Source organism: Micropterus salmoides, unplaced genomic scaffold, assembly GCF_014851395.1.
Source record: "Micropterus salmoides isolate LMB-PRFRI ecotype aquatic unplaced genomic scaffold, ASM1485139v1 Ms_hic_scaffold_19, whole genome shotgun sequence".
In the NCBI taxonomy this organism is placed as follows: domain Eukaryota; kingdom Metazoa; phylum Chordata; class Actinopteri; order Centrarchiformes; family Centrarchidae; genus Micropterus; species Micropterus salmoides.
Window position 1 is genome coordinate 22154907 of NW_024041039.1, and position 13347 is coordinate 22168253.

The 13347-nt window shown below is 40.5% G+C and overlaps 2 protein-coding genes across 3 annotated transcripts in view; both read left to right on the forward strand.

Moving 5' to 3' along the window:
* The first annotated feature begins 401 nt into the window (after positions 1-401).
* mocs3 (molybdenum cofactor synthesis 3) lies at positions 402-7116 on the forward strand. The gene is given in 14 exon segments (XM_038728461.1): positions 402-654; positions 1745-1877; positions 1989-2081; positions 2891-3011; positions 3668-3742; positions 3985-4102; positions 4203-4311; positions 4413-4475; positions 5006-5169; positions 5352-5399; positions 5929-6025; positions 6138-6182; positions 6185-6244; positions 6911-7116. Coding segments are annotated over 14 exon segments (1377 nt in total). The 5' UTR covers positions 402-561; the 3' UTR covers positions 7069-7116.
* Positions 7117-7822: 706 nt separating this feature from the next.
* prkd3 (protein kinase D3) overlaps positions 7823-13347 on the forward strand; it is a 37373-nt gene continuing 31848 nt past the window's right edge. The window contains exons 1-2 of one of the 2 annotated variants that reach the window (XM_038728942.1): positions 7823-8137; positions 9010-9650. In XM_038728942.1, the coding sequence (XP_038584870.1) occupies positions 9357-9650 (294 nt within the window). In that variant the 5' untranslated portion in view covers positions 7823-8137; positions 9010-9356. The remainder of the gene's footprint in view (positions 8138-9009; positions 9651-13347) is intronic. The other variant, XM_038728941.1, reaches the window with a different exon arrangement.

Sequence of the window (13347 nt, forward strand, 5' to 3'; positions counted from 1 at the left end):
GACATAGTGACCCTTTATATTCCTTTGATAACTGCTCAGTTTCAACAGCAGAACAACAGATTTACAGCATAGCTATCGCCTGGAGGTCAGTTGTTATTGCTGCTCAACGATATAATACGAGCTTAATATTTAACAACAAAACAACAAGAAAAAACAACAACTATTCGAAAAATCTTTTAAGATAAAATTCTTGCAGATACTTAGGGGAACTAGTGCTTTTCTTTGATGTTTGTGCAATGTACGGAAGCTTTATTGTGGTAAATTCTCTTTTTCGTTTCTCTTTTTTTCTCAGAGTAAATCACAGCATTAAATAGTAGTTTCTTAGTTTCTTTATTTAATAGGCTATTTGTTTTACTCTGACGAAAAGACTATTACTTCACCTATCACGTGGTCACATTGTCACATGGTCAACCCGGAAGTTTGTGCCGTGTGCTTCACATGTCAACATGTTCCTGTCCCACAGTTACATTGCATCTAAATCAGAATTGTTGAATCGTTTTTGATACATAGTCTGGATATATATATTTTGCAACTGCACGTGTTTTCTTTGTGCCAGCAGCCATGGCCCAAGAGGTGTGCTGCTTGAAGGCAAAGCTCAAGGAAAAAGAGAAAGAGATTGCTGCTCTGAAGAGTAAACTGGCACAACTGGAAAAGGTACGAAAGTCTTACTGAATGCTAAGCAAAGTTTATTACAAGAGGTCAACTCTATTAGTCCAAATTTGCAGGCTGTGTATATAGAAATGTGTTTTGCCTCTTTTTTTATCTAGTAGTTTAACATTTATAGTGCAGCTAACCTAGCTATTATGTTACTATAACCTTTTAGCATTTTTATAGCCTACTAGTCTATAACGTTAGCAAACATTACTTATAGGCTGTCATTGAACAAAACATCACGTTTGACGCTGATAACATTACACCCAACACTAACCTGGACACTTTTTTTAGACAGCTAACTAGCTTGTTGGCTAGCTAGTGAAATGCCTACTTGTCATGAAGATGAATGTGTGTAGCTGAGGAAAGATTAAACAGAAATGTCCTCTGTAATATGAAATAGAGCAGAGATACATGACAGAAGATATACAGTACATAGAGACACTGTAGCTCCTTATGTCAGCCATCAGGAGTCACCCACACATCCACATTTACACGTGCTGGGTAAATGATGAGCACAAAATTAGAATTGGTCAATTGATTATGTACATCTGAGGACAATATGTCTAATTATTCAAATACTGGGGGTAATCACACAACACCCATGATTTGTACCTTGTACCTTAATGCTGTTAAAAGCATAGAAACGTATACAAGAGTGTGTAAATTTAATCTTAGAATGCAGTGTTATATTAATTGATTCAGATGATTCTGAGCTAACAAATAAATCAATGCAAACAGGAAAAAACTCACAAATGCGAGAACAAAATTAGAAAAACAGGCATTTTGAAATGTCCTAAACTAAATCTGCATTTTTCAAAAGAAATAGAGTACTCTTAACTAATTAAATCTTAAATGCTAAATAAACACACTATACACCTCTTAAATCCCTCCCTGTGAAGAGCTTTTCCCATATAGCTCCTTATGTCAGACATATGGCCTGTAGATGTATGTAAAGAGATATAAAAATGTAGGTCATTATATTAAAAGGGCAGATTGTTGAGGGTTGTGATGCCTCATGATCAAAGCTCCTCTTTGAAACTTGAACATTTCTTATATGTTGTGTAATAATTCCTCCCTGGTGTGATATCAGAGCCATACTTCAGTCCTGGAGCTGTATGACAAAGTGACGCCCCTGAGCCCTCTGAGAGCCAAACCAGCCCTCAGCAATGAGGACATCATGCGGTACAGCAGACAGCTCCTTCTGCCTGAGCTGGGTCCACAAGGTACAGACGGCTACAGACAGTGTTATTCTGATATACAATACAGTTAACATTCTATCAAGTGAAATTTATGGCATGACTGAACACAACAGAGTGAATCTTGATTGTCCACAGGTCAGCTAAACTTAGCCAAGACCTCAGTGCTGATTGTGGGCTGTGGAGGACTGGGCTGCCCCCTGGCACAGTATCTTGCAGCAGCAGGTATTGGTAGGTAATCTTGTTGATTAATGCTTAGTGTGACCTTGTGCTAAACATGTCAAATCATAACCCTTCTATAATTGTCTTTGAATTACATTTGGTAATACGGGCGAGTAATTGTTAAGCTGTCAATGGTTTGTCTTTTCCTTTAGGCGGGGTCTAAAATTAGCAATCTAGCTCACTTCCCATTGGCTGGTAAACTGAATAAATTTACCTGTTGGGGAGATGATTGCTTCCATAATCATTCATTTACATTTCCAAACTAAATATATCACACTGCCTATTTCAGTGCTGTTTAATGAATAAAATCAGGTACACTGGGAAAGCTTAGGTAAGAAGACTGTATATTAAGTATGTTTACAACTTTTAATTTAATCACAGAATAACTTACTTATTCTGTGAATATGTTTTCCTTTTGCAGTCAAAATTATACTACCTGTTGCTTCAGATGAAGTTTCACTGCACCTTTCTGTATAACTAATTGGGGAAAACTGAAATAAACAAATAAAACTAATTAAAGGGGTATAAGAAGTTTGTGTAGAGTCGGTGTAACATAAGATTACTGTTTAAGGGCAGAGTCCCTGAATGTGTTCAGTGGCTGGCAGATACAAAATTTGAGAAAAGGTCGTTAACAAGAACTATTTATAAAAAGCTCCATTCGAAGGCACACTTTGGATATTTGTACCCTGGTTATAGCGTTTAATCTTCATGGCTCTCCACCATTTTCAGATTTCGACCTTTTTATATACAGTCTATGGTTTCAACATTTATTCTAAAGCCTTTTTGACTGACTCTTGTTTGTCTTGGTGTCTCTGCAGGGCGCCTGGGCCTACTGGATTATGACGAGGTGGAGCTCAGTAACCTGCACAGACAGGTGCTCCATGGGGAGCAGAATCAGGGCCAGGCCAAGGCTCTGTCTGCTGCCAATGCAGTTAAAAGGTACTGATTGGCGCCTGCACACACTGGAGTAGTGTACGGTACATAGAGGTCAAAAGCACATTTATATAATTTAGCAGAACAAAAGTGTATGAGAGCATGTGACAAACGTATTCCTGCACAAACAGACCTGGAACTGAGAAGTTAGTATTTTGATATCATTAGTAAATGTTCTGTAACCCTAACTATGATAATTGGTGCATGTCTATGTTTTTTTGTGACCCTTTGGTTGATGTATAATGCATGCTGGCGCTATCCAGTCTCACCACAGGTTATATTTGGTTGTGTATTTCACCCCAGTCTGCAAATATTGTGTAAACATGTTATTTTAGAGACAGCTTTTTTTGGTGCCTTTCTCCCTCACAGTGGGCCTACTGTGGTTAGCGCACACATTGTATAGCCACAACCACATGAGGGAGCCATTTCTCTGACTAGCAAACTACTTAAAGCGTGCTTAGTTGCACTGCCACACATATGTGACTAAGGTCCCATGTCAGATGCAAAACTCACATGTTTGCCGTTTTGTAGTTTGTTCCTTGTTCGGCTGAAAATTAGATTTTGATAGAAATTCTAACTAGTTTGCATTGATGCTGCTGATTAAGGAGGACCAAAATTTATATTTTAAAACTTTTTTTTTGAATGTGACTTCATGTCTGCAGGTTGAACTCGACAGTAGAGTGTATTCCCTACCACCTGCAGCTCTCACCAGAGAACGCCTTGCAACTCATTCAACAGTATCCTGCTGTGAAACCCGCAACCTACTGTAACCATCTGTTACAAAGACCTGCCACTAGCTAATCCTTTGTCAGGACTTCTATCTTACTTCTATTTCATCGTCCACTAAGTCTTATGCAGGCCTATGATTGCTTATATTTGATGAAGAGGATATCTGATATTCAGTTGGGAAATGTGTACATGTGACTAACTGATAATCTGAACTCCGTTTGTGATGACACCTTGACTTTGCTGACCTCATATATGACATTGTGGCTGATTGTTCAGACAATGTCCCCACTCGTTATCTGGTGAATGACGCATGTGTGCTCAGTGGCAAGCCTCTGGTGTCAGCTAGTGCCCTGAGAATGGAGGGGCAGGTAAGGTTCTTGCATCAGTGTGGCAAGAGTCTAACAGCTCCTCTAGATTTTTAGTGTTACTTTACCTGCTTAAAATCCTTCTTGCTTTCTATGTGTGTAGCTGACAGTATATAACTACTGTGGAGGCCCCTGCTACAGATGTCTGTACCCCGTACCTCCACCCCCAGAGACAGTGACCAACTGTTCTGACGGAGGGGTATTAGGAGTGGGTGAGTCTCGTCCCTTTACGTGCGCAGAAACCATTAACTTTGTACAGAGTACAGTCTGTGTAAATGATAGTTGTTAATAAAATGTTCCACTTTTCTTTAAGTTCCAGGGATAATGGGCTGCTTCCAAGCTTTGGAAGTCCTCAAGATTGCCTCCGGACAAGGCTGTATCCTTTGGTATTTCCATTCTTAATTTCCACATTACATACAGTACCTTCCACGGGCATTTTGTTGCTTTACATCAGGATTTTCTGCCTAGTCATCAGGATGAATCCACAACAAAGAACTGCTGAAAGGGTTTTCATTGTAGCAAAGTTAGAGATGGGAAGGGTGTTTTTGGCCGGTCTGATAAAATAAAGCAAAAACAGACAGAATTTTTTTTTGTCTGCATTCTCTGGACTCTGCTGACTCTCCATTTGCCATTCCTGTGAGAACTCTTATGAAGCTGTTGTGGTTACAGTGTTCACTTGCTTAGATTGAGAGTCACATCAGAGAATAGACTTGCCCGAGCCTGCCTTCTGTCTTGCATTGTGATTCCCAAGCTACCACCTGGCCGTTGTGTGTCAGCCAGGGAAGACGCTTGAATGTTGCAATGGCAGTCATACACGGATGGGACATGTACAAGCTGATTCTCTGAATCAAGCAACGTGGTGATAGTTTTTCACAAAGTAGCCTTTCCCTTGATCAGGCATCCTAGCTTCCTGTGGCCATCAGTTGGTGATGTTTGACGCTCAAAATGCCAGATTCAGGACCATCAAGTTGCGGCCCAAACAGGCCGGATGTGCAGTGTGTGGAGAGAACCCCAGTGTAACCCAGTTGGTGGACTATGAGGCGTTCTGTGGGTCCGCTGCCACAGATAAGGTTGGTCATAAGAGACAAAGCTGATGGGGTACCTAATATTATTTTCTCAGGAGTGTTACTTTTTGAAGGGATAAGAAGGGTTTCTTACATGTACTGGATTGTGCGATTTAATATGACATGGTACCTTTAATCTGTAAAAGGAAGGAAAAATCTCTCACTGCCCGATTTCCCGTGTGTTTCAGTGCCGCAAACTCAACCTCCTTTCCAGAGATCAGAGGATCACAGTACAGGTAGGAAATATAGACTCCAGAACAGTTGGCCATTGCGTGACTCCCTGCATTTAGTGCTGTTTATTGTATGATTGCTCACCATTTTCTCAGTTTTCATGTGCATTCATAAACTGATTACATCTCAGCGCTGACCCAGCCCCAAATGGGAAATGACTTAAAATGTGCCTGTAGATTTTCTATGGGAAAGAATAATATGTTCTATTTGGCACTGAGAGCAGTGGTAGTGGATTGCATCTGTTTATTTTTCTGCAGAATAGGCGCTTTCAAACCCGCTGAGTCATTAAGCACAGAGATGGGGATCATGATTGATTGGGCTGTAATTGAGATTGTGCAAGGGGCTCCAGTTAGAAACAGTTTTGTTTCCTGTGAGTTAAGGAAAAGCAGTTAAAATGTTCTTATTACTCCACAAATACAAATCCAAGCAATGTTTGTGGTTTCCCTGTTTAACTATGGATATAAATCAATGTCTTTTTCCAACAGATAAATTATTAGTATTTGTGTATTAATAAGTCTTTAAATATAATTCCAGGATTATAAATCAGTACTGGACAACGCAGAGCCCCATCTCTTGTTGGATGTGCGCCCTCTTGTGGAGGTGGATATATGCCACTTACCTTTCTCCCTCAGTATCCTTTTTGTGACAGAGGCATGTCTCCCTTTTACTTTGTTCTTTAGTGTCTGTTCATGTTCATTCTGTTTCCCATTTCCCTGTGATTAATCTCCTTATATTGTCTCCAGACATTCCACTCTTGAGTTTAGAGGAGAGGAAGAGTGAGCATTTCTATTACTTCAGGAGAGAATCAGCCAATTAAAACAGCAGATGGCTGGTGACTGCCGGCCTCCAGGTAACATGTCAACATGTTGTTTGAAAATAAACAGTTACCCAGAGCCACTTGTGCATATTCAGGTTTGCATTTTCACAGTCCACTGTGTAGTCTCATACTGCCGGGCCACTAGTGGACAGCTAGTAACAGATTGTATTGGTGTTGCTAGGTGACCCCTTTTCCAAAACAATTATGGTCAACCTGAGCAGCTGGCCTGCTTTAGAGAAATTAAAATTCACAACATTATTTTGGCTGATGTTCTTGATATTCACTCTGTTGAGCTTTCTTTATCAATGGGCTAAATTTAGCCTTGTTGAGTTTTAGCTTAGTGTTTAATACAGTCTTGTTTTAGCATATGGTCACTTTTTGCAAAATCTGCTCTGTGTGATCTTAAACATTTACCTTTTTATACTTAATGTAATATTTACACTATTCAAACTCTTGTGTGCAGCATTTTGTTCCTTAAGGTGTTTCTCTTTTTTCTTTTATCATAGAAAATAGTTAAGGTTGAGTGTATTGAACTTAATTAGTTATTAGAATCTGAAGCACAAGTCTTTTAGATTCACTTGTGTCACTAAACATATCTCAGTGTATCCAAGGTGGGTTAAAAATCAAGGGCAACTGGACTTGGTTAATATATTGATTTGTTGGTATCTCTCAGTGTTTTCTCTGTACTGTTACCTCCAGTGTATGTGATCTGTAAGCTGGGTAACGACTCTCAGAAGGCGGTGCAGGTTCTGGAGAAGATGAGTGGATCAGAAGTAGACAGTATCACAGTGAAAGACATCTGTGGAGGCCTCATGGCCTGGGCAAAAAGGATAGACCCCACGTTTCCACAGTATTAAAGTATTTTCAAATGCTTTTCTGTTAATAAACTCTGAATTCTCATTCTTGTTGATTTTCTGGTTATTTGTGTGCTGAACATCGTGCTTTCAGGTAAATTGTTTTTAAAGCCATTACTCAATTCCCACATACCAAGTGAAATTTGGTTCCAAAAATGGGTTGTGTAATCTGTGTATCAGTTCATCAGAAAGATGAGCTGGCAGTTGGATAACAAGTAAGCATCCTTGCAAAATCAGTTCTTTCTTCCTGTTTTATGTTCAGTTAATTGAACCGATAGCTTCCCCATATCTAATAAATTAACCTAAAGTTTCCATCAAGGTCCTTAAGCACACAGGACCTGTATGCCCTTTAAACCTATGTTAAGCTGTCTATGGGCTGAGACAGCACAGTAGAGACTACAAGCTAAGATCAGAAAACTCAAACTTCTACTCTCTTGTTTATTTATATAAGTAAGGTCAAATCAACCCATTCCTCATTTTGCTGGGGATATATAGGAACCCCTTCGAGTCCCCCTGAGGACTCCCGCACCCCACTTCGGAAACCAGTGTATTACAAAACGATCCGGCTCGTGTAGAAGAATAAGTTTTTTTCTTTGCATGACCAAGTTGAAATAACGGAAAAGAAAGGAACATGCGCATTGGTTTGATCTCCATCGGAGGCGCCATTGCTACGCAGGGAGTGTAGTTCAAGTTCTCCTCCCCACAAATGGAAAGTCAGTTATGCGGAGATGATAAAAAGACTCCAAGCCCCAGCGACGGGCGCTGCTCTTTTCTGTCGTCAAGCGGGGGGAGTAGTCACAGCTGGAAGGATAATAAGATGCGCATGAATTTACAAACTGGAATAAAAGATAAGAGAAAATAAATGGACGGGTCGGTTAGTCTCGGCGCGCCCGAATGTAAAACTTATGTCGGTATGTGTTACATGTAGGCTACGACGCTGCGCTTTGGTGTGCGACTTCCAAAAAGTTTAGAATAGTAAACGCAAGACTCCGCTTTCCTCAGTTGATGGAGTTGCAAAGTTGCTTCGGTCCCCTCACAATGGAAAGAAAAGCGCCCTTCGCTGACTGTGAAGGTAAAGTATTATTTCAGAAACATTTAAGGCGACGTCTGGTTGTAAACGCGCTTTAGGCGAGAGTGTAGTTCACATTACAACAAAGTGTCCCCTGAATGTGTATATTCAGGTCTTGTATAACTTGTTTTGCTGGCATTCTCGACTCGTGTTCTGCCAGCAAGCCTATCGAAGTGGGAGTGGTGCAGATGTTCAGAAGCCTCACTTCCAGATGTTTGTGGAGGTTGAAATCTTGTAAACACACAAATGATACGCTTTATTAAATTTTACGTGTGTTTCAGGCTATTATTGTATTATTTTGCGCGCGAGCATAAAGGCCTGATGTGGTAATACTCTTGCGAAGTTTACTAAAAGAAAAGGTCGATAATAAAGTTAAAATTAATAACATTGTATCTGAACGTTTAAGTTGTGGCTTCTTTAGCACGGTCCATTTACAAAAGGGCTAAATGGGTTAGCTTCAAGCTAAGCACTTACAAACAAAACAATGCAAGGCAACAGCAGAACACAACACAAATTGGCCTAATCTAAGGGATTATGTAGGAAAAGTGACATTTCAAGTTTTAAGAAACAATTCTAGCAAAGCAAGGTAGTCATGAAGATTTTGTAGGCTTAATTTAAAAATTATGAGTTCTTTGTGTGTGTTAAAAGAAACATGTTTTTTCTAAAGGAATTTAGCCAAAACATAATTGCAATGGGAAGAAAAGTAACTGCTCAGTTTGTACAACCGGAGCTGCTTTGCCCTACAACACAACAGAATACAAACCTCTAATATGCACCAGTCCTTTCTGTTCTGTGTTCAGATAGGTGAATACATATTTCATTATTAAAATAAAATAGCACTATGTGTGTTTGTCTCTCCATGTGTATCTTTTTAGTGACAGGCTTCCTGTGGTCAGATTGGATTACTGACCTCAGTAAGGAGAAGGAGCACCACTCCAGGATATGATTTTACTGCAAAAACCTGCAGATTGTTCAGAGACTTTTCCTCCATCACCTGCCCATCTAGTGAATGAGTGTGTATTGTGTGTGCTCAGGTGGGCGGGTTGGCTATTACCCTCTTAATTTATGAAAAACAATGTCACTTTGATAAATAACATACAGTGCTGACTTACTACGACTGATGAGGACCAAAGATTCCCCCTACCAAGAGTGTGTATTCACTGCCAGCCTTCACTAAAACCTCCACTATTCAGCTTTTCACGTTGCCATTGGAAGAAACCCAATGTCTGCCTCCTCTCCCTCATCCTTACCTCGAGCCTTCCTCCACTCTCTCCATCCGCACCACCCGTCCTCGCCGTCTACTGCGTCACCGTCGCCGAGCCCACCTGGGCAGCTCTACACGCGGCTGTCCAACGGCAGTCACAGCGTCCCCAGCCCAACCAACTCCCGTAGCTCTTTCCATGGGGTGTCCTTCCTGCTGCAGATAGGACTGACCAGAGAGACGGTGAACCTGGAGGCCAGTGACCTGTCACTGTCCGCTGTCAAGGACCTGGTGTGCTCCATAGTGGACCAGAAGGTAAGGTTCTCATCTCACATAATCGCCCTTTTGTATGATACACACTCTGTTTTCACTTAGACAGGACATCTCTCATCAAACAGTGTTTTCTCTAATGTCCTCTGAAGAGAAAGGTTTTCCACAAACACATGCAAACCTATTACATTATTAGCTTGTTTGCAGTAATACCGAAGGCAGTAGAGGGCCAACATGACGCAAATGTATTTTGCCATCTTCTACCATATTCATCTGTTTAGGTTTTGTTTACCAAAGCAGACATCTGGGCCTCGTGCCCCATATGAAGTCAAACACCACAGACGCATGCATGAAACAGCACTGATGCTCCTCCAGTTACAGGACATTGTCTAGTAACACCAGTTATTTACATTGCTGTATAATGTTGCTGGACTCACATGATGCAAGTGGATGCATACATGCTCATATGCACACAACTATACAGAACTACTCAGTGGTTTTGCTCTGCCTGTGTCATACTGGAACTACTTAATTTTCCATGACTTTTTTAATGTGTTGTAATGACACTGGAGTGTAGCCTCCGCTCAAGAAGTGGCTTTAAACGCAAGTATAGGCTGCATCATTCAACCTCATTTACCATCTCATATTTGGTTGTGTGAGAATATATAAGTACAAATCAATGGCGCCAGCTTTAATTTGCCTTCTCTTGTTCGTATGTTTTGAAAGTGGTAGTGTGTGTCTGTGTGTGCGCGCACCAGTTTATAATGTGCAAAGTAAGAATGAGGGTAAAACATTTCAATTTTTGTTTCTAATTTGAAGTGGCCCCATATAATAATAAGCCTTGTAAAACGACAACACCGCAGATGTAATGTCTTTTAAATGAAGTGGTTTTCTCTGTCAGAAAATGATGTTCATTGAAAACAAAATAAGATCAAAATAGTATTTATCATAAACTGGATCAATGAACTAGCGGTGCATTTGTACAGCAAATAATACAATAAGTATTGCAAATTCAAATTGAAAGTTGATAACATATTTCATTATTGATTGACTATATGTGTTATTACAGTATTTGTAAACATATGTCTGAACCTCTTACTCAACTATTGTCTTCTTTGAGCCCATGGATGTGTACTTCATTTTTGTGTGGGATTAATGGTGTGCAAAGCCTGTTGGAATAATGAAATGGCTCCTGTGTGCATTCACACATTGCTGTTTTTTTAACCTCTCGTGTATAATGATGATTACTCCATTTGTGTCTGTAATTATGATTGAGTGAATAAAGAGAGGGTGATTGCACAAAACACTTTCATCAGCCGCCGGGGTCTGAACAGTTAGGTCGGTAAGAGCTATATTTGTGCTTGAGATGATGATAATGGAAATAAGGAGGAATGAATGGGCATAAACGTTGCGTTGAACAACAAGTGGAGGACAGTGAAGGAGCTATCTGTATTGAGCCTGTGTCCTTTGCTTCCATGTCGTCCAAGTTGACATTCCAGAGGAGCACGGTAATGTTGTTGTTCTTTATGAGGTCTGCTGATTCTCACTAGCTAGTTATGAACAGTTCTGGTCCACAGAGCGGAAAATCTCATCACTGCGCATATTTACATGGATTCTGTAACATATTGGCATAGTTGCAAGAATCTGTAACCTGAAAGGGGTGGGAAATAAGATGCTTTGAGGACAGCCTGTATAGAAAATCAGTGCAGTGCATTCATGGTGAGTGGGTGCTGATTATCTATCAAAATGAGATCAGGATCACATATTGTCTGTGTGCAATTTCATTACTGTGTGTCACTTCATATCACATGCATTCATCGAAAGATGCCATGCACTCTAATAAGATATGGCAGGAAACTAATTTATGGCCAACACATGGGAACTTTAAAAAGGCTATATATACAATAAACATCTGAACATACTGTACATCTTTTTCATCATCACCACAGAACATATCCAGCCCACTCATACACATTATTGTGCATTCTGTCTGTTAAACACTGCCAAATGCAGTGTACTGCCTCAACTATTTCATGAAATCCAGCCATATGGCTTTGATATCAATGGAAAATGTGACTGTGGGCCTTCTGTAAACTCCAGTCCATCCCTGCCTCACTTCTTGTTCTAAAATATGCATCACAATGGTGTGCCTTTTACAAGGTCCTCATCCTGGCCAGCTTTTCCAGCTGAGGATCTTTGACCCTAGCTTAGCCGTTGACAGCTGTCCCAGGATGTCTCCAGTCAGCAGAACCTCAGGTGTCTGTCAGCAGAGGCGAGACAGAAAAAAGCTTTAGACTTGATGTGGTAATATCTGCATGGAGATAGAGTCTGGATTGAAGTGTATTCTCCCCTTTGGGCTGCTGCTTCCTCTGCTGAGAGCTGGCCTGCTTCACAAAGTGACTCACCACTCAGCCATGTAACAAACAGGGATGCTTGTCCTGACTTAAATCTATCCATTCAGTCTGACGTTTTCTGCTGTGTCAGCTCTTGTGAACTTTCAGTGTGGCATTTAGTTGTATGTTAGCCATGATGTTAACTATGCTGATATCTTGGTAGCCTTCCATTTTGTGGCTGAGCAATTTGTGCATCTTTCTGCTGATTATCTGGGTCTGGGTCACTGTGCCAGCAGGGCAAGAACACCAAGCCAGATGTACTTTTCTGAGTAGCTATTTATCTTCTTTTTTTTTTTTTTTTTACAGCATCCCAATGTGCTATCGTGCATGCTGGGCGATATTGTTCCTCCACCTTGTCCTGTCTCTGGTCTCGTTTCTTCTCAGTACGCAGCCAAACTACATCAACTCCCTTCCATCAGTGACCTATTGTAACAATAAAGCTTAACATTCATTCATTCATACAGAGTGGTGATCCCGGTGAACAGAAGGCCTGCAATGTAATGGCTTTGCTAGATGTGTGCTCAGTAGGGCTGCAACTAATGATTATTTTCGTAGTTGACTAATCTGTCAGGACCAGTTGCGATTATTTTTGTTGTTTTTTGTTAAACCATTTAATTAATTAAATATCTTTCAAGTGAATTACTAATTTCCAACACACAGCCTAACTAGCTAATGTTACCATTAAGTGAAAAAGGTTTAATATTCAGAATGAACACTAGTATCAACGCCAGGGGGAAACCAGGAAAGAAGACTTTCCACTTCCTTAATGTTCTCTTCACTTTCAATAGTATTCACCGGCATCAAAAACTTAGGAAAAAACACAAGCATGCTCACCAATCACTTGATATTCGGTGGGCCTTCTTTTAGGTGGCTAATATGTGGGGTGGTGATGGCGCGTAGAGAAGATGCTTACCTTTGGTGTGGGAGACCTGGGTTCAGTTTTCACTGTCACATCCACCGTTGTGTCCCTGAGCAACCCCTAGTTGCTCCAGAGGCGTGCGACCTCTGCGATGTATAGCAATTGTAAGTCGCTTTGGATAAAAGCGTCAGATAAATGTAATATATGTTTTGCTACTGACCCTGTCCACAGCAGTACAGTGCTTAGTTTCCGGTTCAGTACAACTCTCCGATTTTCCAAATTGGCAGACGGTCATCTACTGCAGGTAATTCACTGATGATGGATAAGAACCTCATACAGCCCCACTTCCAGAACCCTGAACTATATAATTAATATTACTATATTATACTAATAGTCATACTTTTCATTTCAGACAGTGGGCCCAGCCATTCTATACAGAAACTTAATTTAGGCTGCTTGTATCTACAATTTCATTCTTCCACTATGCTCT